This window comes from Pyrgilauda ruficollis, unplaced genomic scaffold, assembly GCF_017590135.1.
Source record: "Pyrgilauda ruficollis isolate IOZ18807 unplaced genomic scaffold, ASM1759013v1 scaffold26, whole genome shotgun sequence".
Taxonomy (NCBI): domain Eukaryota; kingdom Metazoa; phylum Chordata; class Aves; order Passeriformes; family Passeridae; genus Pyrgilauda; species Pyrgilauda ruficollis.
Window position 1 is genome coordinate 1298546 of NW_024523933.1, and position 25576 is coordinate 1324121.

General features: G+C 35.4%; 1 protein-coding gene across 5 annotated transcripts in view; it reads left to right on the forward strand.

The window, feature by feature from the left end:
* The window catches only part of PIBF1 (progesterone immunomodulatory binding factor 1), a 104973-nt gene that overhangs the window by 28808 nt on the left and 50589 nt on the right, over positions 1 to 25576 (forward strand). For all 5 annotated transcript variants that reach the window (XM_041471232.1, XM_041471233.1, XM_041471231.1 and 2 more), the window contains one exon: positions 106 to 204. In XM_041471232.1, coding sequence (XP_041327166.1) covers positions 106 to 204 — 99 coding nt within the window. The remainder of the gene's footprint in view (positions 1 to 105; positions 205 to 25576) is intronic.

Genomic DNA, 25576 nt, shown 5'->3' on the forward strand with positions numbered 1-25576 from the left:
CTTAAGAAGGTAGCATTGAAATTCAGATCAGAGAGCAGTAATTAATGAAGCAAAGCAGTCTTGTTTCTAACAGATTCTTAACAGAATAATTTTTGTTTCCTTTAGAAATTTGAGAGAAGCACGAGATAATGCTGTTGCAGAAAAAGAGAGAGCAGTTACTGCTGAAAAGGAATCTTTAAGAAAATACGATCAACTCTTAGAACAGTAAGTGTTTTTAAAATACATACAAAAATCTAAAGGTATAACAGTGTTTATATCTAGGAGGTCTGGGTAGAAGGAATGACTAACTTTCTGCTTACAAAGAACAAATTGAATTACAATCTTTTTGTTTAAATGAAGTTGCAGACTTAATTCTTGTAGTAAGTTCTTTCCATTTTCACTGCAGTAATAAGATCAAAGTTTGGTGGTTCTCCTACCGTACTGCAGAGAAAAGCAAACATTCATTTCATAGCAAGAGTGTCGATTTTATACTGTACAGTAGCAGTAATCAAACTCTGAACCTGTTTGTGGGGTTTTTTTCTTTAGTTGAAAGTAGAAAATCATCCTCTAAGATGACTTCAGTTAATAGTTTTTATGGCATTTAGATAGAGGGCAGTAGTCATGAACAATTATGTTTGCTACATGTTTCTCTTCTTACTACTGTCTCTTCTCAATCTTTCATACTCCATGTGTAGAATATACTGTCTATACCAATGCACATTTCCATTCAATGGAAAAAGAAACTATAGGTGATTTTTTGCCTGTTTACAAGCAGTCTTACTTTATGTTCTGTAATGCCTTTTCCTTACTTTTTGTAAATTTAGAAAATAGACTGTGGTTAAACTATGAGGTAATGTAAAACTATGGACAGTAATCAAAGTTGTTCAGGTTAAGTTTGTCATGTGTCTTTAGTTTTGGATTGAATTCATTGTTTAATACACATTTTTTTTTCTATAATGAAGAGATCAGTTCATTAAGTGACTGTGCTTCCTAGTCATCTACTCAAAGGAAGTGCTAGATGAGCTTTCTTGGCTCTGAATAATTTTTAATTACAGTTTAAATGTTATTAACTTAAGCATAGGAACAAATTTATTAAAGCTTTTGATTTTTATGTGTAACTCCTAAATTGCAGTAGTGATGCTGTTGAAGAAATAGCATTTTCTAAGGATTGAAAAAATGTGATTTCTAACTGATGATGTCAAACAATAGGGGTAGGTCTAGAGCAAATGAGATGGATCAGAGGACTTGATATCCACAGTGAGTTTAAGGGGCCTGACTTCAGATTCATTCTAGTTCAGCTGAATGGGCCCAAGGGTGTGGAATGCCTTTTAGTGGGTAGATCACATTGGAGGGGTTGTTGGGTTCTCCAAAGGAATTCAGTTTGCAAACTCTGAGGTGATGGCTCCACAATGCGGAAATCAAAGCCATTTGAATAGGGAGGGCCCGGAAACTTGTTCAAAACTGATCTCCTGGGTTAAAATAAAATGCTAATGTGAGTCAGCACGGGTTTCTTTCTAATGAGACTCCTGCCTTCCACTGTGGTGAGATTTACTAAGACATGGGGATTTCATATATAACTGGAAACTCCTCTTGAGAATCAGTCTGGCATATCATAATTTGAGTTTGCACTTTTACTTAATAAAAATACTAACTTTGCAATTCTTCTATATTTATTTTTAAGCTTAAGAACTATGGAGAAAATACTTTTCTGTCCAGCTGTATTCCCAGTCATATAATGTGTCATTTTTTCATACTGTTGCTTTATTTTGAGGAGGGATGGTTCACTGCAATTAGAAACAGGAATCTTATTTGATACACTTATGCCTCTGTGCTCTTATAGCTTTTTCTAGTGATAAGCCCTCCAGTTAACTGAAACTCTCATTTCCTTGTGTTAAATGGATTAATGAGTTGATTAATGCTGGGTTTTGGAGTTCTGAGAAGTAGATCACTCCTCAGAAGATTATTTTCTGCTTGGGAACATGGAAAATCCATACTAGCCTTTTTTGAAATGTTGGTGTCTCTCTTTAAAAGTACCTCGCTTCTAACCAAATAACAGGTGTCAAGACCGTGACTTTCTCCACATTCCAAATCATCTACCTAAGTGAACGGCCAAGTAACTAACTGGCATGTTGAGATGGTAGAAATACCTTAACTTGAAAGACGCCCAAATTCTGAATTTACTGTGGACTCACATGTGACAGTTCTGTGAAAAAAATAAATTTTCTAATATCACCAGAAACCCCTAAAATGAAAAAGGAATACCTGTGTTGTCCAGGTCTGTATTTAAGTGATTATAACAGTTTGTTCTACTTTAGTAAAGACAAGGTGACTCATCATAGTTACTGGTATCATAATCTGTATAAACAAACATGTTTGAAAGCTTCAGAAGTATGTGGAATGTTGACTGGCCTGAATGGTGGTTAAATAAAGCCCCTGGCAAATCTTGTGATCAGAAGTGTAACTAATACCCAATTTTCTAGTCAAGTGCAGTTATTTTCATTTTTTTTACTCTTGTTTGTGATAGTTTTCTGTGAACAGCTATTTACAAATGCCAAGAAAATACCAAAGTGATAATATTAATGAAAAAGTTTATTGAGAAAGGATCTGCTGTTTCAACCTTAAAGTACACCACTGTGATGTCAGGATGTAAGTTTTGTTGCTCTCTTTGCCATTGTACATCTGTAATTTCTGTCCGAGAATCCATGTTTCATTTACCTATGACAATGTCAACAACCTTAAATTACTGGATATTTTTGGATTAAAGTTTTGTCAATGTCACACATTTTAAAAAAAAAATATGACCAAAGGGAAATATTTTCACTTGTTGTTGGTAATGTGACTTAAGACTTTTTTCTAATTTCAAAGCTGTATTACCTCAGTTGAAATTGTCTAGGGGTAGAATAAGCAGAGCAATTCGGTAACAGCTCCGTCATCTACACGGTTAAGTGCAGTTACTAAATATGTTCCAGCTTTTCCTTCTTTTGAACACTCCTGGAGTGTTATTTTCAAACTGTTGACTGTTAATCTGTTACTTCTCCATGCCAAAGGAAAAATATCCAACCCACCAAAACACCAACAGCGCAAAAAAAAAAAAAAAAAAACAGCCAACTGCGCAAAAAAAAAACAAAAAACCAACACCAAAAATGTAGAAGTGCACTGTTGTGCTATTGGGCTTTTTCCTGAAAAGGTGCCTAGTCTCCTGTTATGTGCAACATCAAACTTAAATGGTTTCTTGTCTTAAAGTGGACTCAGAGGTCTAACATGGTGTAAACTCATGCTAGAGCACTTCACCTACAAGAACCATCTCTTGCCTTTGATTGTTGACTTCCTTGAAAGTCAAATTCCTTAAATTTCTCCAAAAAGGAGTATAATGTCATTTTCCAGGACTCACCTACATCAGTGGAAACTGGTTTAAAAATTCTAGAATTATTGGGAGCACAAGGGAAATTCATACAAAACCTTTTTTTTCTTAGCGAGAAAAAAAAATGCTGCTCCCATCCTGTACTTGTACTTTTCCTATTTTTGTAATGATAAAGTGAGAAGTGTAGAATAATTAAGAGAAACAAAATAGATATGCAGTAAACAGAAAATGAGTATTCAAGGAAATTGTGTTATGGCAGTGCTGTTCCTTCAACTTTGCAGTGGACACTATTCATAAAAACCCTTGGTTTTGTAAAAGCTAGTTTAAATTCCTGCCTCTGTCCATTAGGTAATAGGATATTTTTAATTATATACTTTTTTTCTTTCTTATTTGCACATACACAGATACACAGATGATGAATTTTAAACCATGTTTCTATACTTGTGTTAAGTCAGGGTGATGACTACAGAAACTGTTTAGAGCCTTAGGTTTGTTCTATAAAGATTTCAAAGTATTTTGTAGTATTATTATTTAAACATTTCTGGTTGATGTACATAGATCAGTTTGTAAAGATTACTGAATTTATAATGGATGATCTGCTACAGGTAAAAATACCTTTAGGAGTATTTCTATTGTTTCTGCTTGGAAATGCTTTTCTCAATAAAAAAACAAAATAGAATAAAGATTATTTACATTTCTTGACAGCATTTGTCTCTGCCACATAGGTTAAGAAAAGTATGCAAAAAGTTGTCTGCATGTTTGTGTTTACAGATTTATTGCTTTTCTTTTCAGTCAGCTTCATGCTGACTATACAACTAACAGACTTATTTTAGTCTCACCGCAGTCTTTTTCACTTGAATCTCTTTTATCCCTATTTTTTTTTGTTCTTCATAATTGTGGTATATTTTAGAATTTATCAGATGCTATCTGTTGCTAGTCATCTGTCTTAAACTTTTTAGGTGATGGAGAGAGGGGATCAATTCTGTTTATCAAATGGGTTTTTAAATAGATGAAATTAAGATCCCTATATCTTCTTATTAATTGCACACAAGCTTAGAAGACTATTTTAGGTGAGAAGATAATTGGATAAATTTCCTGAATAAATAAATGTTAGAATACATTTAGAATCTCTGTGGAGCATGCAGAAATATCATAATTGGATTTTCATTTATTACATTATACTTTCATTATTAACAGAAACATGAAAACGAATTATTTTCCCCTTCTGATAACATATTTTTTATAATCTGGATGTTGCTGACTGCAGTGACAGGATTCTAATATTAAAATTACTAACTCAATGTCTATATGTGCTGGAGTTAATACTAAGATTTAAATAGGGGCGTATATCTCTTCAAGAATATTTATATCAAATGAAGATTTCAATAATTAATTTTTAAAAATCCATACTGAAGGCTGCTGGCCAAAATAGTTCTGGGGCAAAGCTGCCATCACTCTGTGATATAAACTGCTGTCAGAACTTCATACTCCCTGCACATGGCTGCTAGGTTTGTACGCGAGGTGTTTTGTAATCCCTTGAATTGAAGAGCTGTGTGGGTCTTGAAAATCACTACCACTTTTAATCTGCAGTTTCAATTAACTCTGTTTATGCTTTCCAAAATGCTTTTCTGCTAATAATAATTTGGTGCTGCTGTATTCATTTATGAGTTCTGTTGTATTATGTATATGCGTAATTTTTTAACACTTAGAATTTCTATCAGAATAAAGCCAAGCCCTTCAATGGCATTATTAGACCTTGTTTAGAGTTCAGCCCTAGCCAAAGTAACTATCCCACATTTCCCATAAAACGACCTTCCTCTTGTTCTCCTGATGAGAAAGTTAAATACGAGGTACAACTAAAAGGGTGAAATTCATTAATGTAATGGAAATTGCTGAAAGACACCCTCTCGGAAATTCTGAATCAATGCAAAGAAGTCTGTGAAAGAACCAAGAGCAATAACATAATGGAGAAGCAAAGAACAAGTCAATTTCCCAGGTGACTAAGGCTAGGTTGTTTCCAAGCTGTAGAAGCAGCACTGAAATCCATAACAGAAAAGTGTATTTATCCTGTATTTCTGTTGAAATGACTAGGGAGGCTCCTACTCTCTTCCTTTTCTTCTGAGGATATGTTTATTTGAACTTTACATCTTAATGTAAGTAAAGTTCAAATAGGATGCATTTTAATAAACAGAAGAAGGAAACCTACTTAACTGATCTGATGAAATAATAGATGAATAATATTGTTGGAAGGCAGCACACTTGCTAAAGCATGCCTAGTTGTTTTTTGTTCTTAGATTCCTAATCAGGATCTTTAAAATTTTACATTCTTAGCTTCAGATAGTGTTCTTGCAGAATCAATGTTTTGAGCCCTGTAACCAGTCACTTCATAACTGTAACTGTCTTGATGTTGAAGAATTATCTGCATCAAGACTCATAGGAATGCTAAGTTAGTCTGATGTCTGAGCTTCATTACATCTGGAACACAGGCTTTGAAGTTTGTTCTCTTACTGTGCAAGGAATGTTTAATGATTATATTTATAGCTCTAAATATCTTTTATTTCAGTTGTTCTTGCCCCAGCTCATAAGAAATAGTTCTCACAAAATATTTTCTGCCTCTGAGGGATGCTTTGGAAAAGTTGTAATACCAACATACCGTCATATCATAAAGATTTTCCATAAGCCTTGTCGTTCTCATTTTACTTTTTATTTCCTGCTAGCCAAAATGTTTTAATCTTAAAATATTTCTATTAGTAGAGGCAAATTGTTAAAATGGTGCAATGGCTATTCTGAGTACCTAAGAAACTATTTATTTACTCACTCTTTCAAGTCCTTAGGGTATTTTTGCTAGCCTAGGTTGAAATATATCATGTCCTTTGAGAACCAATTCAAAAGCATTTGCAAGTTCCTTCAAAGAGGATTCTGCATTGTAAGGGTGCTGCTGCTGCTTACGTATATATTTCTTCAGTTACTGGGTTGAAATATCCACTGCAGTCCATGATTTTTCTATGGTTCTTAAGTTTTCCTCAGGTACACACCCATTTTTGTGACTCACTGTACCAAGCTTCTCATTAATAGTGAGCACTGCCAGGAAGAACAAGTAGGGGTCCTTTGTAACTCCTTACCCAATCATGTTTCAGATACTAAATTTTACATGGGTTCAAAATAAGACTGGAAAAGCTCAAGATAAATTTGAGAGTCCCTTTACAGTTAGAAAGCACATTGCCTTTCAGAAAATACTCAAGTGAGAAGCAGTTGAACACTAGGGGCAGAGGATTAGGGAGAAATGCAGAAAATGCAGATGTTTTTCTTGCTTTTCTCAAAACACACTTTTGACTGCAGTTGGAGCCAGCTTTATTAAGTTACATATGCCTTTTGTGTGATACACTACAGCCATTCTATGTAGAACAGGAGCTATGAAACACAGGGGAGCTTCCCAGCCTTTTTACTGCATTTGCTTTGGGTCCCTTTGGAAAGGGGACATTACGCTGGATGTAATGACAAGATACAAATGAAAGCTTTTATCTGAAGAAATTGTTAATCTGGGTTGTTTTGTATTTTTTCAAAGATTGTTACATACTTCAGGTTATCTATGCAAATAATGTGTTTCTGGAGTGTCTCTAACCATCTGGGCTTGAAGAATTAAATGTGTGTGTGAAGTCCCTACCAGCATTAAGTAATCCAAAGCATTGGCACTTCAATGGCACGTGAGAAAAGAACCTGTTTATCGGAAACTCCCAAATATATGTTTCTTAGAATACAGAAGAAAAACAGGTCACAAATAACACCATGACCATAAATACAGCCAGGAAAAGTTAATTGTATATGTTTACCAACACAGTGTATTATACTGCAAATTCAAAGGCTAAATTCTTCAAAGAAGGATTTTCTGTGTGTCTGTACAAAAATTCTGATCTTCAAATTATGGCTATTTGATTAATATTGTATTTAAGACTAACAAAACCAACAATGTTTTAATAGTAATTTTCTTCTGTAATTACTTTCTTAGTCTGTGATTACCCCCTGGAAAGGGATTCTGATTACCTTGTGGAAAAGGATGTTATGCTATACTCGTTTCCAGATAGCAAACTTTGGAAGAACAGTTATCTAATAGGTACTTGTGTGGTGTGAGAACGAAGTTATAGCTTTGTGATGTTAAAACCTTGTCATAAATTCTAAAATATTGGACATGAAGACTTAGCAGTGATGACTGAGAGCTTTGAGCTAAGTGTTGGCTAGAATTTGTCTTCTGCAGAATCACATTGGAATTGTTGAGAAAATGCTAGATATAACTGAAGAAAGCATTAGGCTGGTCCTCATTTCCTTGGTGGTGACATCCATTTCACGTGAGTAACTCCTACAAATAGGAAAAATGATGGTATGTGCTTCTGGAATAGAGCATAGGTAAATAATTTGTAAATGAATGAATAAAGAACTGTGGGTAAATGAAGGGCTGTTATAGTATGTTCATTCCCAGGCACCCAGAATAGTGTCCATCAGTGAGCCAAGATACTTTCATGCCATAAACCACAAGGAGCTGTTTGCCTTGGACATTAGTCCATCCAGCATTGAATATGCCTAATTAATCACATCAAGGACTTCCCAAAAGAGAGTGATGTATGATACTTATGTGTAGTGCTCGCAGCTGGTGAGTCCACTGTTCACAGCTGATGGAACAACCATGCAAGTCCTTGGCAGCTGTTTTGTTGCTTTCTCTCTTCATGCGATTGGCATGTCTCGTGACCAGTGTCTTGAGGAAAGAATGGAAAGACCAGGATTGGAGGGCTGATTTCCCTTTCGTATGTTCTTGTTTCCAGATAAGATTGCTTCAAGAATGTATCCCAGACTTTGTCACAGTTGACTCAGAGAATTGTTTACATTCAGGGACACCAGTAAATTTTTTTTGAAATTGTATGTGTTCAGTGTTGAAGTATTGCATCACATGTTGGATAGTGGGAAGGCCATGTCCTTCAGTTTACTCAATGCAAAGCTATTTAGATAATTTTTACAGCTATTTGTGTTTCTAGCTGAATGTTCTAAAGGCACAGTTATGTCTACTTATATGACTGCATGGGTAACTGTGAGTGTATTCTGTGAAACCAGCAAAATGCATGGGCAATTAATGTTCAAGGCATAGTCATGCAGAGTTCAGGAGCTTCTTAAGGAATAACTTGATCTGGGTAGCTGTAGGGGTGGCAGTGTGAGATATCAGAACATTTTTACCAAACATCATTTAGCTATAGTGACACTTAGCTGTGACGTGACATTTGAATCATGGGGGTACCAAGAGGGTGGTACTACTTTGAGCTGTTTATGATATTAGTGGGGGAAAGCTGGTTTAGATTAAAAAAAAAAAAAGTCACTTGGAACCTTAGCAAGACCAATAGGCTCTTCGGTAGGAGATGGAACATTTGTTCTGGATGGGCCTCAAGGGGAGCACAATGTGAAAGCAAATATGCTGGTCTCTTCCAGAAGGTGGCTGCTGGTGATTAGGGAGAGGATTTGTAATTCTGTGGGAGGAGTGTGGTGAGAGGCAGTAAGTACACAGAACCTGGGCACTGAATAAACCCAGCCAAGATGGAATGGAGAGGTACATATGAAACACTAAATCAGGGAGCTTTGCAACTATCAGTAAAGGGCTCTTTTAGGTCTTACCACTGGGCACAATCCATTCCGATACTGTTCATGTGTCTATACTGCCAACCCTTTCTTGTGAGCCCTGTTTAATTTGCATTAGCAAAGAAACAAATGTTGCCAAGTCAAGATGTGGCTGCACTCAAGTGTGGAGAAGGTACAGACTCTGTGTGCATGTGCCTTTGAGGTACTCCAGCAGCAAAAAAAATTGCCATGGTTTATGCACCTTCATACCAATGGAATTAACAAAATTGAGAAACTTTCTCTTAAGAGGAAGTAAAATTTTTCCATCAAGTGGCAGTATAGTTGTAGGAATAAATGTAACTAGAAATAGGTTCCTTTGAGATGAAGCTTGGGCACTACATAAAACGCTTATACCTGTCAGGCACTTAGTCTTTATATGAAATTGGATTTCATAATAGACATGTAAAGTGTACTTACTTGTACTTACAAGCCTATTTGTACATCTCTTGTAAAATTTAAACATTGGATATATTGTCAAAATGCTGCAGCTCTTGGCTAACATTTTAATATAAATACTACTGTGTGTGTATGTATATAATCTAGTATAAGCTTTGATGTGGAATTTGTCATCTGGAATTGTTTTCATAGATATTTTAATTGTTTCATTGAAAATGTTGCCATGGATAAACTGATATGGAAGTGCACTGATTCATCCCTTCTGAAATTTAGCTTGATGTTTGCTCTGATTTTTCTAAGATCTTTAGTGTTTCCATTCCAGAAATATAATCAAGATCATAAGTTTCAAAATGCTTCAGAAAGCTAAATCTTCCCATTTTACCTTGGATACATTGCTGAGGTCACTAGAATTGGTTGTAGGTTATAGAAAGAATTTGTCCCACTCAAAACACTATGGAAAGGGGAAAAGGTTTTATTTATGCAAAATGGTACTGTAAGTAGTTGAAAATAATTAGAAACCATAGTCCTTCCCTTGTCTTTATAAGCTGCTTGCTTCAGGTAATTAACTGGCTGCTCAATCTCTGAGTACACTGGTGATAGAGGGTTTTGCTGAACAGTACAGGGCAACCAAAATGTGATTAATGATAATCCTGTGACCCTGTGAAATGTCCTGTATTAGGTCTAATGGAGCCTTTTTTAATAACTAATTTTTAAGATTATTAGACGTAAAACCAGGTGAGAAAATACTGTGTTTTTATTGTCTGTTGCATGTTCCTCTAGAACATTTCTGTTTTTACAGACCGTTACTTTATAGAAGCTAGTGAGGCTGGGTTTTTTGATTTTAGATTTGTTCTTTATGACACTGTTCCCAGTCACAAGTTATGAAACCTGGGTCTAATTTTCTGTGTCAGAGTCTATTTTTCTGTTTTCAGAGTATTCTATATAAATAGATAAATGGAGTACATTTCAGGTTTATTTTCTCCATGCCAGATGACTTCTTCTTTTCAAAGAAAAGAAACTTTTTAAAGTAGTGCACTTGCTGAAAGTAATTGTATTACTAAAATGTGAACATCTACAAAAGTAGTGACATGCTCCAAGTTAGAAGAGCTACCTTATGGTAATTTGTTTGCCTGCCAGGGCTGTCCCCCCACCTGCATTTTCTTATCTCGTAAAATAATCAAATCTTCCTTTTGTCCTTTGTCTCAAATGGTTTTCTATTTAGACTGAACAACTGCATTAAAGAGTTTTAGTTTAACCATTAGAGTAAGAAAAAAAGCTGGAATAGTTTTATTTTTTTTTTGCTAAATTGATATCTTTTGGCAGAATTACTAATTGTTTTTGAAGACAGTTTTACATTTATCTTTGTAAGTCTCTTTTGTTATGCCAGCTGTCTAAATCTTTTCATAAACTTCAGTTAAAAGAACATATTTTCCGTGATTATTTTAAAATATAATGTTTACTGGAAGGGAAGTCTAGTGAATTCCCACAGATGAAGTGTGAGTGTATTTCTCCCACTTGTAAATGAGTTCTTATTTCCTACAGTATGTATTCTGGTACCACAATGAGTCATTTTCAAGATGTTTTAGTTTAGCTTCTAAAACATTTAAAAACTTGGCAGATACATGTAAATGAATGTTACATCTAGTTTTAGAAACTGCTTCCAAAGAGTATTTTGCTGAAATGAAGACTGTGAATAGACCTTTCAGAATGCAAGAGTGTCTTTTGTGATAAACCTGAAGTCATTTGCAGAGGTCTTTTGGTTTGGCTTGTTTGTGATTTGGGATTTTTTCCTCATCTTTAGCAGGTTTTGGTTTAACAATCCTGTAAAATAGGGAGAATACTTTTGTGGAAAAACCTTAAATTTTACACATCATATATTGTTAATTGGGTATTTTAGCCGGGCAAGTAATACCTTTCTTCAGTATGTCAACTGAATTTTGCAAATTTTCATGCTATTTAATTTTAAATTTTTTCAATTTTATAACTTTTTCAAAATTAATGTAGTGCCACTTCTGCTTTAATGTGATTTGATGTGTTTAAGATTATATGTGCCGTGCCCTATTTAAATATATTTCCTGATGCTACCTTGACAGTTTAACTATTGGAAAAAAACTCAAGACTGAGTAGTTTGTATGATTAAAAGGGACTGAGGAGTTATGGAAGTGAGTGTGAGTTGGAGGAAAATGGGGGAGACCAACGATGTTTAGATTCAAAACGAAAAAAAAAAACAACCAAAAAACCCACCCCAAGCAAACAAAATCCCCAATGCAAAATGACCAGTGTTCCATTTCTGAGAAAGTTATGTCTATTGTTTAAAGAATATTTTATATTTTAACTTCGTTGTCCTGGCTTCCTGGGATCTGGAACATTTAATATAACAGGACCGTAGATACTTTGCTCACGTGTGAGACCCGTGCTTAGATACAAGCACATTTCTACAGTCTGGATTTGAATACCACCCTAAATATTTTCCAATTGTTGGCAACACCTGTATTGTCAGTTATGGTACAGATAACTTTGCAACCCTCTGATTATTCTGTTCCAACTTTAACCATCTGTATATTGTCCATGATGCAACACCATGTTATCCGTAAGGTCTTACTGTAATTATCACCCTTAAAAATTTCTGTAGCTTTTTATTAGACTCAGAACAGGATGCAGAAAACATATAAAACTTGGATCAGTAAGTCCTTCATTAAAAGATTTCTTGGAATCTGTTTTTGCTTAGTTATGTGACATAAAATATAAAGGAAACCTGTTTCAAAACCCTTCTCCACCTGCTCCCCGCTTCCCCCCTGCCCAGACTGGTCCTAAATGTGGTAAATTTTCATCAAGGACAAAATCCAAAAAAGGAGGGGAAGAAGTTAGTTTAGGGGATTGAGAATCTTAATTGTTTTGTCAGACAAAAGTATTTTTCTCCTTATATTATGTCTACATTGTGAAACTTGCAGAGGATTGATGATAGGCAAAAGAGTAAAGATGGGAGGTGGGGAAGGGAATAGTGTAAATAAATAAGAGATAATAGTGTAAATAAATAAGAGATAAATAAATAGTCATGAAAGCTTCACTGAGTGTGATTCATCTGAGCATAAAATATATGGTGCAGTTTCCCAGTCTAAGTCACGCGAAGCTAAAACAGTTGCTTGAAGGAATTGGGTAAGTGGGAGTCAGTGTGTTGGAATTGATGGCAGACTCCATTCTTTGTTTCTGCCCATCCAGTTACCTTTGTACAGCTATTTGTAGGGATGAAAACTGTGAATCTAATTCATGGTAACTTTGATATGAATATTGTTCAGTGCACGGTGAACATCTTGCCATTCTAACACTGAAAACCTTTGAACATCATATTCAGAGATCTCAGTTTTGTTCATACCACTGTTTTGGAATTTTGTGATTTTTTTGAAGCATTTTTAAAATGTAATATACTGTTGGACTTTGGATGAGTTCAAATATTAGTTTCTGAGCAAAATAAGTAAAATGCAGCATGGATTTTAGTACAGTGTTTACTGTGGCTGTCAGCAGTCTTGTCTAATTTTAAATGCCTGTGCTGGGGTGGAATCATGTCTGTAAGGTACCTGTTTCTTTCCGTTGACTTACAAAGGGAGTCTGCACAACAGGCTCAGGTGTAGGTAACCGGATCATAAACAACAGAAGCTACACAATTCAAGTCCCACATGGCTTTTCTGAGTAAAAGGAGTTCAGCATAGACTCTTTGCAGAAATTCACGGGTTTTGGAGCTTTTATGTTCTACCATCAGTCTTACTCAGTCCTCTTCCAATGCAGAATTGTGAAGCCTTTAAGCGTTTTTTTAAAGGCTGGTCAAAAAATTGAGTGTTTTCATGATGAAGTGCGATATGCCTAATATGCTGCTTTTTTGGGCCTTTTTTTAATGACCTCTGCAGTCTTCCATGATTGGAAGTATTTTTATTGAGAGAAATTCAATCAATGTAGGTCTAGATGTGTGATTTTACTAAAGATTGGACCTGATTAATGAAGCTACAGAAGGTGGGAAGATACCATACTCCTTCAAAATTTTCAGTCTTAGCTACCTTGCAGTAACTCAAAAAGAGTTGCCAAACCCGAATGAAGAGGAAACTTGCATTTGTTTTTTTTTTTTTTTAGAGAAAAGGGTAGAAAGGACAGAAATATCTGTGGTGGAGCAGAGATCCACTTGTTGCCCATGGGAGGGGTGATGATTGCCCTAAGGAAGCTGTGACCCTGTGGGAAGCCCATGGTGGAGCAGGTTTGCTGTCAGGACTTGTGACCTCACAGGGACCCATGCTGGAGCAGTCTGTTCCTGAAGGACTGCACCCATGGGAAGGACCCACACTGGAGAAGTTTGTGGAGGGCTGTCTCCCATGGGAGGGACCCCCATGCTGGAGGAGGGGAAGAGTGTGAACAGTCCTCCCCTCAGGAGGAAGGATTGGCAGGAATGTGGGATGAGCTGACCACAGCCCCTATTCCCTGTCTTTCTGCACTACCGGAAGGATGGGTGTAGAGAAAATTGGGAGTAAAGTTAAATTCAAGAATAAGGGAGAGATGGGGGTAATGTGGTTCATTTTAGGATTTGGTTTTGTTTCTCGTTACCCTTTTCTGATTTGATTGGTAATAAATTAATTTTTCCCCAAGTCGAGTCTGTTTTGCCCTTGACCGTAACTGGGGACTCATCACTGCCTGTCCTTATCTTAACCCATGAGTCTTTCATTATATTTCTTCTGCCCTGTCCAGATGCAGAGAGATAGAGTGGCTTTGGTGGGCACCTGGGATCCAGCTGGGCCAATCCACCACACTTTACCCAAAATGTTGGTAGATAAGTACAGGCTTTGCATACATTAATGACTTTCCAACAGGTTGTCATAGTGATATCTGGGGGTAGATTTTCCCTGACTAGATTCCAGTGAAGTCTTACCAGTACCTCCTGTTCTCAAGCACCACCTAACCTCAGAGGCACTTAAAATCATTCCAAGTTGGAGCATGTTTAGGTAGAAGTCCTTGTGCATGCTCGGAAGTCTCCTGGTTTGGAAAGCTAAGTGCTTATTTTGATACGGGTAGGAGGTGCTTGAACTCTGTTCAAGTCCCTGAAGGGCCTGTCTTTATTAGAACATGGCTAACTCATTCAAGACATAGAGTTCACTCCAGAACACTGTTAGAAGAAGAGGTAATGGCTAAGGTTTGCCTCTTTTGTAACATGATTCGAGCACTCCCCCAGAAAGTTTAAGACCCTTGTCCTTTCCCTCTCAGTATCCCTAATTACTTAAACAGGTTTTGGTGTTACCTGGAATTTATGTCAATTTGTCCAGAGCTATTGGCAACAAGTCTTGGTATATATGATGCATGAGTTTAGCAAAATGCCACAAGAGGAAAAATGAACAAATCTGGGATTTTTTTTGGTGAAAGTCAAGGAAACAAGTTCTCAAAATATTATATAAATGCAATTAAAATATAACTTTCAGAATCTTCTGGGTATTTCATTGTCCTTTTCATACTTTTTTTCCATTATTAAATGAAAAAAAAACCCAAAAGCTTTACAAATGTGGATATTGGCAATACAGTAGTTAACCTGTAAGGTTTATAAACATCATTTTTAGAATAAGCCTTTTGGATCATTGATTATTTTGTCATTTCATGTAACCATCTTTTCAGAAATTAAACGCTGAACTGTACTATTCCTAGTGGAAGACATTCTAGTTGTTATGTTCAGATAGGGTTTTAATTTCCGTTTCAATATTATTTTCTCCTGGTTTATATCACAGTGTTCCGATGATAGCATTAGTCAAATTTATCTATTGTTTTCTCCTCTTAAAATCTTAGTCAGACTTTGTTTTTCTAGATTGTAGCTTATTTGATTTCTCATGGGATAGATTCCTTGTTCTCTTGGACATCTGAGTACCATTTCTCTTAATCCTGACCTCACTTTAACACAGATAACTGGAATTCTGAATAATGTGTCAGATAATTTCCTGCTCTATCTCATACCATAATTTCCACTAGATGTACCTGAGTGATTCCTGGAACTTTGTGTGTTTTGCATAGCTGGGTCATGTTAGCAGTTTAGTTATCCTAGTCTCATGTAACAAATCTAGATCCTTCTCCTTAGTCTGTTCTGTCTTGTAGGAGTCTGGATGAACAGTTAAGTTTCCTAGCCCTGCTCTAAGTCTTCCATCCATATATACATTGTTACTAGTTTTGTGATTATGCTACATTATTATTGTTCTGTGAGAATCACACTCTGTCACATCACTAGAAGATGTGCAGTCATTTTTGCTGCAAATACTTAACATGAGACACAGCTCACCTAAATGAACCTGTGCTGAGTACACTTAAAAGGAGCTGCAAATGTCTGAACTATCATCATTCCTCAAATATGTTTTTAATCAACATTTCAGATCTTCAGCTCTTCCATGTTGTGTCAATAGGATAAAAAAATGGAATTGCTAAAAAAGGAAAGGAAGTAGGTTTCAAAAGTTGTAATTTTAGCTCTGGTGTATGATGCTAATCCTTTTGAACTTGCATTACTGAGTTCTGGGGGGAAAATAACATTTGTGAAAAATACAAGTTGTTTCTTTGTTCTTATCATTTAACAGTTTAACCATACAAACTTGTCAAGGCATTTTTTTTTTACTTGCCTTGTTTTAACTTTTCTGTACACTTTTTTTAGCAGATACCGGATTAAAATATTATGGAAATGTTAAGTGATATACTTTTTTTTTTTTTTTGTCTTTTAGAAATACATAGATTTTAGGCACATTTGTTTTGCTAATTACTAGTCATATTGTCTGTCTTTTTGTGTCCTGTTAAACAGAAAATATTTGATCTGTAAGAATGCCTTTTTGCTCCACTCTGGGTTTAAGGAAGAGAATAGAATAAATTATGTTACAGTTCAAATAATGTCCTTAGCTTTCACTTGCCTGCTGTACTTTTAAGATTTTATTTATGTATTATAGCTCATGTGTGAAGTGAATAGACATGCTTAAGCATCACTTAAATACTGAAATTCTCTCATCATATTAGTACTTGTTATCTTTCCATAATGTTTGCAATTCCAGCAGCTTTTATGCTTACTTGTATTGGCCTTCCTACTCCAGTTACCAGCCTACAAAATAAATACTTGTATATTCAAATTGATGCCAAGATGCCAGCAGTACAAACTATAATGCATGATTCATAATGCAGACTCTCAGAGCATTTACTCATGTACAAGTACATTCCTACAAAATGACAGTCAGATTACTTTATGTATGTAAATGTGTGATCACTGAAAAGAGATTCTTTGTTGATCTTGCATGTGTGCACATTTCATATCAATTCAGTGATCTTAAAGATGGTTAGAAAGTAGCAATTTTCTGTTACTCCCATTTTAATGCTAAAATAGGAAATGAACCATTTAAAAACAAAAAAAAAAAATCTAAACTGATTTTGAAATAGAATTCTAAACTGATTTTCAAATAGAACCACATTTTCCAAACTTAAAAATAAGTTTGTGGAGGGAATATAATGAAGGAGAATCTCCTAAAATAAGGAAATAAGATTACTGAAATGTGATTGTTTCAAATGAAAGAAAAATAGTTTTGGCAATACAACACTGATGCTTATAAACAGTTTTCTAGGTCTTCAGAAAAAGAAAAGTTCTATCCTTACCAATGAATTGTTCTCAAGACCTCTTCTTTTTGCATATTTTGTTCAAATTACAATTTCACAAATTGCATGCTAATAATGATAATATCTTGAGAAGTAATAATACTTACAGAAATAAAAATATTTGAAAAAAACTTGAAAAAAGATACTTTTAAACACAGTCTATTTGGTACACATAGAAAATTTTGCTACTGAAACTCCTTAGCAAACCTGTCAAACACAAAGAGTGGAAGAAGCATATTTTAAATAGTACTGTAGAAAGGTTTCTTTTCTCTTCTTGAGTCTTTTCAATGTCAAATGGTCTCTCTTCTCCTTTTTTTCTTTTTTTTAACTTTATTTTGCTGTTTAGTATTCTTTTGAACAGTCCCAAGCTGTGCATTTCTTGTTTTTTGAAGCTGCGTAAACTAATTTGAAATCAGTGAGAAATGCAGAATAAGAACTGTAAATGCCACTAGAGCTAGAGAAATGGAAATTCATAGGAGAATAATACCAAAGTTTTTGCAGTGGCAATAGACTACGCTTTCTTAAATACAAAAAAAAAAAAAAAAAAAAAAAGTGAATATGCAAGTTATAATTCTCCTTCTAGTATATATTTTAATTACTTTCCTATCCACAAAGTTTATGGTCTTATTTTATGTCTTCGTAAGAGTACAAGTACTTCAGTCTGCTGTTTATTTTATTAATTGTATTGCATGCTGTATTTGATCATGATCTGAGAGACGCATTGAATTACTTTAAACACATGCTTTAGATTCCTATAGATCCATAGTACAGTTGTTGAACATACCCTGCATTTCTAAAGAAGCAGAAAAACATTGCTCACATTCATATAAGAGCTTGCTTCCCCGCCAAGAATGACAGATGCTGTTACAGCTGAGAAATGTAGTGTTTTAGGAAAACACTCGCACGGTAGTTATCTTAGGCCAAAGTAAAAAAAAAATTAATTTAAGATGCCTTAAACTAAACTGGAGTTAAAGGTACTTGCAGTGTAGATGTTGGTTGTACAAACTGTCAAGGATTATGCTCTAATTCAGTAAATCTGCAATATCTGAATGAACAAAATAGTTTTGTTCTCTGCCTTTAATACTTTCACATGTGCCTAATTATTGTGTTTCTCATTTTAAGTAAATATATTTGCAGAATTTTTTTATTGTTTGTATTTTATGTTGTAGAGTGTGTGTAAATGATAGCATACCAATGAATGGTGAAGAGGGGAGTTGTCTGTGCATAATCCAAACTTTTGTGGCCTGTATCTGACTTCACTGTGCCAAAGCGACATATTTGTCCTATTTTAATGTTCACATGATCAGCCAGAGTCTTTAAATTCATTCCATGTGCTACAGAGAATAATTCACATGAGAGATTGGTTGTCATGTTTAGCAAGAATATAATAGAGTAAATGGAAATTTGGAAAGTAACAGAAAAGTATCAAAAAACCAGAAGTACCAAATTATATAGCATTCTTTATAATGATGCCACAATTCTAGAAACACAAGAGTGGTAATGACACAGATACAACAATGTAGCACTTAATGGGCTTAAAGTCTTGACACACACTATTGTGCTTGTGACAGTTTTGCTTCCTACAATGCTAAAAATGCATATGACTTTGCCTAAATAAGAAAAATAATTGTTCTGAATTTTTTGAAACCCCTAAGGTGGCATAGAAGTAATAACTGCTGAATTCTGTCAAAGTCATTAACTTCACAAACCTACAAGTGATTGTTTACAGTCCAGCAAGGAAACTCAGAAAAGATGCTTCCTGTCACTGACCAAAAAAAAAAGAAAAAAAAGCTACAGTAGGTGGGAAGGATAGCTGCAGTTGTAAAAAGTTTTATTCCTTCATTAATTCATAATGATGTGTGTCATGGTAAGTGGCAAATAACCAATACTTCATTTGCTTTCAGAAAGAGATTATATTTTATATAATCAACAGGCAAGTTCTGTTGAGTTGTGTTACATTCTGTGTCTAGGGAACAGAGATGCATAAAAACCATTTTCTTCTATTTCGAAGAAGCAATTTAAAAATGAGATAAAATGCTAAATATTCTGGGTCTTCCCAGTGTTGGTGTTACAGGCAGAGTTGAATTAGCTTGATACTTTATTATTCTGAAAGGGAGAATATCCCTTGGAAGTTCAAAGAAAACTGTTTAAGCAGTTTAAGCCACAGGCCATTAGAATAATCCCTGGTGAGAATTTGACATGTATCTAAAATACTGTTTCTCTCAAAGCAGATAGTCTTTACTCTTACCAATATAATTGAATTCAAACAATAGTTGAGGCAAGTAATTTTCATTGTGTTGGTCAAACAAGCTGATCTCTCTGGTTACTTTTGGCTATATCTAAGACTATGTATACAGTTTATTTTATTTTTGCATGAATCTGATCTAGCTTATACTAGTCTGCACATACACCATTATTGACTTGATCACAAAGCCCAGTGAAGACTAATTTACTGTTCTTCTTATCTTACGTATTGAGTGCAGCCTTGGAAAATGCCCTTCATTGTTGAAAGCCCAGACATCTGTTAGAAAACCTGCTGTGGCCAGTTGCATTTCAATCTTAACATTATTCATCTAGAAGTAGCATCTTTTTAGTATCCCTTAGGTATTTGTCTCCACATCTGAACATTAATACACTCAAGTCTAATGACAAGTCCCATTTTTATCAATATTCATGCATGTCACCTAGAATCCACAGTCCTACATTATCATATTTAGCCTTTTTCAACATGAAGCAGAGAATAGAGCACAAGGTCCAGAACTATACTGTGATTTCTGCTTTATCTTCACTTCTCCAAGGTGTCACCTCCACTTTCTCACTGATGGTAATTCTCAAATTTGACACTAATGTTTTTTGTTTACTCTGCTTCAAAGAGGAACATTTCATGCAAGGTCCAGAACATCCACCAGAAAAGCTAGTATTAAAACTTCCAGAAAGACTCTCATTTGAAAGAGCTTGTGATCTCCTTGACAAAAACAGGAAGCTTGGGTGGAGGTCCTATTTTGAGTAAAAGTGGTTTTGATCTTAACTTCCAAAAACTTCATTCCCATGACACAGACCTTTTACCTCATCTAAGGACTTAATTCCAGCAATCTGCTGATGTAAGGCTTAAGCTTCACTCTGGAGGACAGTTTACACTTCCATATCCCTGGAACTTAAGAAGAAGAAAACGTATTCTGTCCTCTGCCTGTAAACTCAGAATCATTATATGAATAATGATGGGGTGACACTATTCTTGTATCATTTGCTAAAAATAGGCAAAATGAGATCTCCTCACTTAGGAATAACTGATCAAATTCATCATGTGATAGGAGTGTTGAGTAAATCAGTACCTGCCATCAGCAGGATGGTTTGTTCCCAGCTGAAAAATAACTGAAGTGAAAAGTCATTATTTAAGACCTATTTTCAAATAACTTGGAGATAACACAAGATTAGACATCAACAGGAATTAAGTGTAATTCTTTCTCTTCAAATTCTAGCAAATCAGAGATGATTTTGAGAAGGTTTTTTTAACTTTCTAGCTGGGAAAGCTGCAGAATGTTTTTCCTATGTTGCTTTTGCCAACCATAATCATCTGTGCAGTAAATCCCCAGCATCCTGTAACAATGGAGATTCAATAAATGGAAATATAGCTAATAAAGTTCTTAGTAGTGTTCTCCCTCTCAGGAGTACTGCTGAATTATCAGTTTTCCTACTCAGCATAGTCACTGGATATCTGATATGAGGAAGTGTTTTTCAGTGTGTATATGTCAGTCAGATCTTTGACTTTATGCTTAGGTCACTGACATTTTTTTGAGGTAATGTGGCTATTACTTCATTACAGATTGCAGTTTGAAGTGTTTGGCCCTTTAACTCTGTCAGGCAGCAAGAATTTTTTTCTGTGTATCCTTCTGCAGGGAAGTTCTGCACGTGCTTTCATTTGATATTAATAGACTTCAAACGTTTAAATACTTTTTAGCATGTGGCAGAGTGATCCTAGGGAACCTCAATGCCTCAAGAGCTTTTTCACTGGATGAAAAAGCTCTAATACTTGTAATCATAATGTAGTAGAGCCTGTGTCACTGTGATGGTTCCCAGCACAAGTTCACCCCTGAGATTTGCACTGCAAATCACAAGCTTTAACTCCTGAAACCCTTATGCTTTATGTTGCTTTCACGATAGTAATTCTGCAGTTTTTATTGAAGATTCCTAACCCGTACTCCTGGTGTTTTTTGGGGAATATGTATGAGTAACTCACTCTCTGGATGTCCTAAATCAATTTACCTGTAACTGTTCTTTAAAGTATGATTTCTATATGCACATTTGCAGTGTACACTGTTTATTGATTGCCTTTGAATGTCTGTTTATGATTACCAGGAATTCTGATATTGGAAAGAAGTGAAAATATGGGCCAGACTCCAGCCCACTTATATAACAGTAGTCAAAGTATTAGACTGTGTATCCCATTAGTACTGCTAAGACAAGCATGCTTTAGTGTCATGTACATATAAGCACTGCACCTCCAAGATCAGCTGACAGTGTGCAGATTTTCTTGTTTTCTGACAGACTGACTCCATTTTGAATTAAGGCAAATTGAGGTATTACCCTATTAAGGGGTTTCAGATTAAGCCTAAAGTCTGGTTCTAACCTGGTTCAGACTTTAACAGCAGAAGAATGGAATGCTAAGAATGGAGCTCAGAGTGGAATAGAATTTAAATTACTTCAGAAAAATATTAAACACCTCCACCTACTGAAACCTTCTTGTAATAAACAAAGCAAAAGTATTGCAGATCACAGAAAATAAGGTTAACTGAAGTGCAGTGGTAACTAGACTGTTTTTCAGTCATGACCTAAATATTCATACAGAACTGGTAAATAGCATGGCCAGACTGAAGTTCAACAGTTTATTCTTCCAATTTTAAAAGGAAATTAAATTTTTCTATCAGTATTTAGGTCCCCGTTCAGTGGAAGTCTTGTAAACCATAAGAATACGAAGGGTTAAAGCCATATTTTAATGTACTGTTCAGTGAATGGGCTCCTTTATCTAAGGAATTAATGTTAACAATATGAGATAAGTTTCAGAAGAAACTTACCATTTGCTCTTTATTGAGTACAAGAATTGCATCTGCAGTTGCTTCCTTAGTTGCATGATAGATGAGCCACATTCTAGGGCTCCTAGAAAGAATGGATAATGACAGGGATGAAATGGTAAAAGCACTGGACACACAGAGCAGTACGAGTTTTCTCTTTCTTCCACAATAAAAAGATGCTGACTTTGACATGCTACTCAGCTGGGACAGGAAATACTTGGAAATCTGGAGTGTCTTTGTCCACAAGTCCCATTAGGGGAAAAGATCCAAAAGAGCAAACATTTGTTTTCAAGTCCTCTACAAGAAAGAGGAAAACTACACTTCTTAGGTGTGGTTATTGCAAGGATTGTGATAGTACAGCTGAAGAAGGAATTGTTGAAATGGTGAGAGACAACAGATCAATTGGGAGGAAAATAGAAAAATTAGGACAAAGATATGTAGGAAGAAGGAAGAGAACTAGGCATAATCAGAGGAAGCAGAGAAACAGAAAATTTGATTAGTCTGAGAATGATATACACTAAAATAAATTAATGTCAGTGTTTTTTGCTTTTGTGCCTCAGGAGAAAAGTGATGGTTCTATCACATCTAAGACTGTTTTTAGAATGCATGCATGAAACTTGTATTGCAAAACCTGTAGTATCCCAATAGTTCATGAATCCTGACTTCCTCTTCTTCTTTTCAGTCCTGGATTTTGTTTTCTTTATTTTCAACTGCTTTTCACAATACTGCTCTTCTCAAATTAGTAACTTAAGTTGTAAAGGCAAAGTTGGGTCTTTGTATAAAAATTTTGTTAAACTTGTCAGATGACAGATAAAATACAGAAAAGTATGTTGTGAAAGCAAATATGCTCAAGAATGGAGACAGCTTGGAGTTAACTGATTATTTTTCACAGTAGTTACTGCATTTTTTAGGTATTTTCATTTCTCACATGCCTCAGCAGGTAATATTGGATAATTTGATAACTGAAGAATTTATTGGGATAGCCTGCTTTATAGAAAGCTTAGATTCACTTGACCTTTTTCATGTTTGCAGATGAAGAGAAATGAGATTGTTTCATTTGTGTCATAAGCAGTTTGGTGATGTATCTGTTCAGGCTTCATTTACCACTCCAAGCTTTTATAAGCATGAATACGGTGACTGTAGCTCCTTCCTTTTGTTTTGGTCTGTAAAAGTGTCTTCCATATTCTCTTGTGCTATTGATACCATTGTCTCTGTGTGTTTACTGTTCCTACAAATACTCTTTGTTTGATTTGAAAGACTTGCACAGTTTAGGAAAATAATTTTTAGAAACAATATATGTTTCATTTTTGGAAAATGACACACAGAAATATCTACACTTTAGGACTTATAATAAACCAGCCAGTAACACTTTGTTATTTGATAGTTGTCTCTAGAGCTGAAATGCAGTAGATGAACATTTTTTTTGTTTTTAAATCATGCTTATGAAGAGAGGTCTTCACACTGTCTTTGTTTTCCTGTTAATTGTAATGTGGTTCCAATTAGCTGTCACTGCTTGGGAAAGGGCATTTTACATATCTTAGATTTGAAAGAAGACAGATCCAGTTGTGCTCCCCTACCCACTGCTTGTCTGTCAGTCATTTTAGTATCCTTTGATGACCATCTCTGCTGTTGCCATTACCATGTCTTTCCATCCTTTGCTCTTCTAACAAAAGCTCCCCTGAGCTGCCCAGTTGCACTGAAGCATGCCTGATGGCCTGCAGGCAGCTTAATGGAAGTTCCTTTAAGTTCTGAAAAACAGATGGAAAGCCATATATTTTTCTAGTATCATACTTAGTTTAAAACAACTGCTGGAAGTGCATTTATAGCAGTCTATGGTATGTGAATAGTAATATATTAATAGTTTTTATGTAGCATTCATTTGCTAATAAGGAAATGCAGATTATCTTGTGTGGGATCATCCTTCTTGTCTTTGAAGGGAACAAATGTTTTTTGTAAACAGCAAGCTCAGTATTAGCCAACAGTGTACTCTTAAAAAATTCTGGGCTGTATTATCAGGAGAATAGTCAAGACATCAAGAAAAGTTCAGTTTCAGGATATCCAATACAAGCAACATAGTGATAAGCTGGAGTGAATGTAGAGGAGAGTCACCAGAATGGTCAGGGCTGGAGCACTTGCCCCAGGAAGAGGGGCTGGGGGGTTTATTCAGCCTGATCTCTGAGGCTCCTGATAGCAGTATCCCCAGTGCCTCTGGACTGGTCACTGAGAGATGGAGCCAGGCCCTTCACAGCCAGAGCATGGAAGAGGGATGAGAGAGTGTCAGTTGAAACGGAAGATTTTGACTTGGTCTAAAGAAAATCTTTTTCACTAACAGCATTCCTGTGAGCAGTCTCCATCCTTGAGTTTTCAAAAACCAAGTGGCTAAAGCTTTGAAAAATCTGGTCTGATTTCATAGATGACCTGACTCTGAATAGGATGTTGGACTGGATACCGCCTGAAATCCCATCCAACCTCAATTATTTAATAATTGGTTTGTATTTGTATTATTGAGATCTTATTTTTAAGGCATAATTTCATTGAAGAATAAATGGAATATTACACAGCAATATGCTGACCTCTCATAAGTGATTACAAACACCAAGACCATCCATTACATTAATTATTAGGGGAAAAGGTAGTTTGCTGTCCCTCACTGCTAACTGTAGCACTTTTAGGAACATGTCCTTGAAAGATAACAAGGTATGCCTGTACCTTGAACTCTGCTTATCAGGAAATCAAACCTGTTATATGTGATATAAAGGACATACCAATCCTTTGCTAAATTATGGCAGTTTGAACCCTAACCTTCTGACCTATTCTGCTTGGCTCTCAGTGGGGAAAATGGAGGGGGAATAAACAGTCTCTCTGGTAGCAGAGCAGTTACCAGCTTTGTCTGCTGGTCTGCCAGTTAGCCCTACCTCAAAAGATTTGTCCCTACCTTCTCATTTCTCTCCGTGTCCTTTTCCAGGAATCTGCAGTGATAATGCTTCCTTTTCTTATTTTTTCCTTGCTGATTATCCATTTTTTATCACTGTGTAAAACAGAATTTTAGTTTTTGTATTATTGATTTCATAAAAGTTACATTTACAAAATTAAAAACTTAAATATTTGTATGTTTATTTCTGATTGTTTTAAGGAGGTATATGGCATTTTACACATTTTACTTCTTCTTGTAGTTGGTAGTTGTAATGCCCTTTATATTTTAGTTCTTAAAAGGAGAGAGACATTTAGTTACTGCTCTTGTCATTTATATAACTGCTGTTCTGTCAGTCTTCACACTGACTTTTTCCCTCTTTGCATTATTGGAATTAAACATCATACAGTAATTATCTTTTGTTAAATACATATATACCTCTAAAATTATCTTAGTGAATTTTCTGTTTAATCAGAAGAACAGGAACCTATACATCCACAAATAATGAATGCTGTTTAGGCTAGCAAATAATCATCACTCTATGTGGAATCACAAGAAACACCAGAA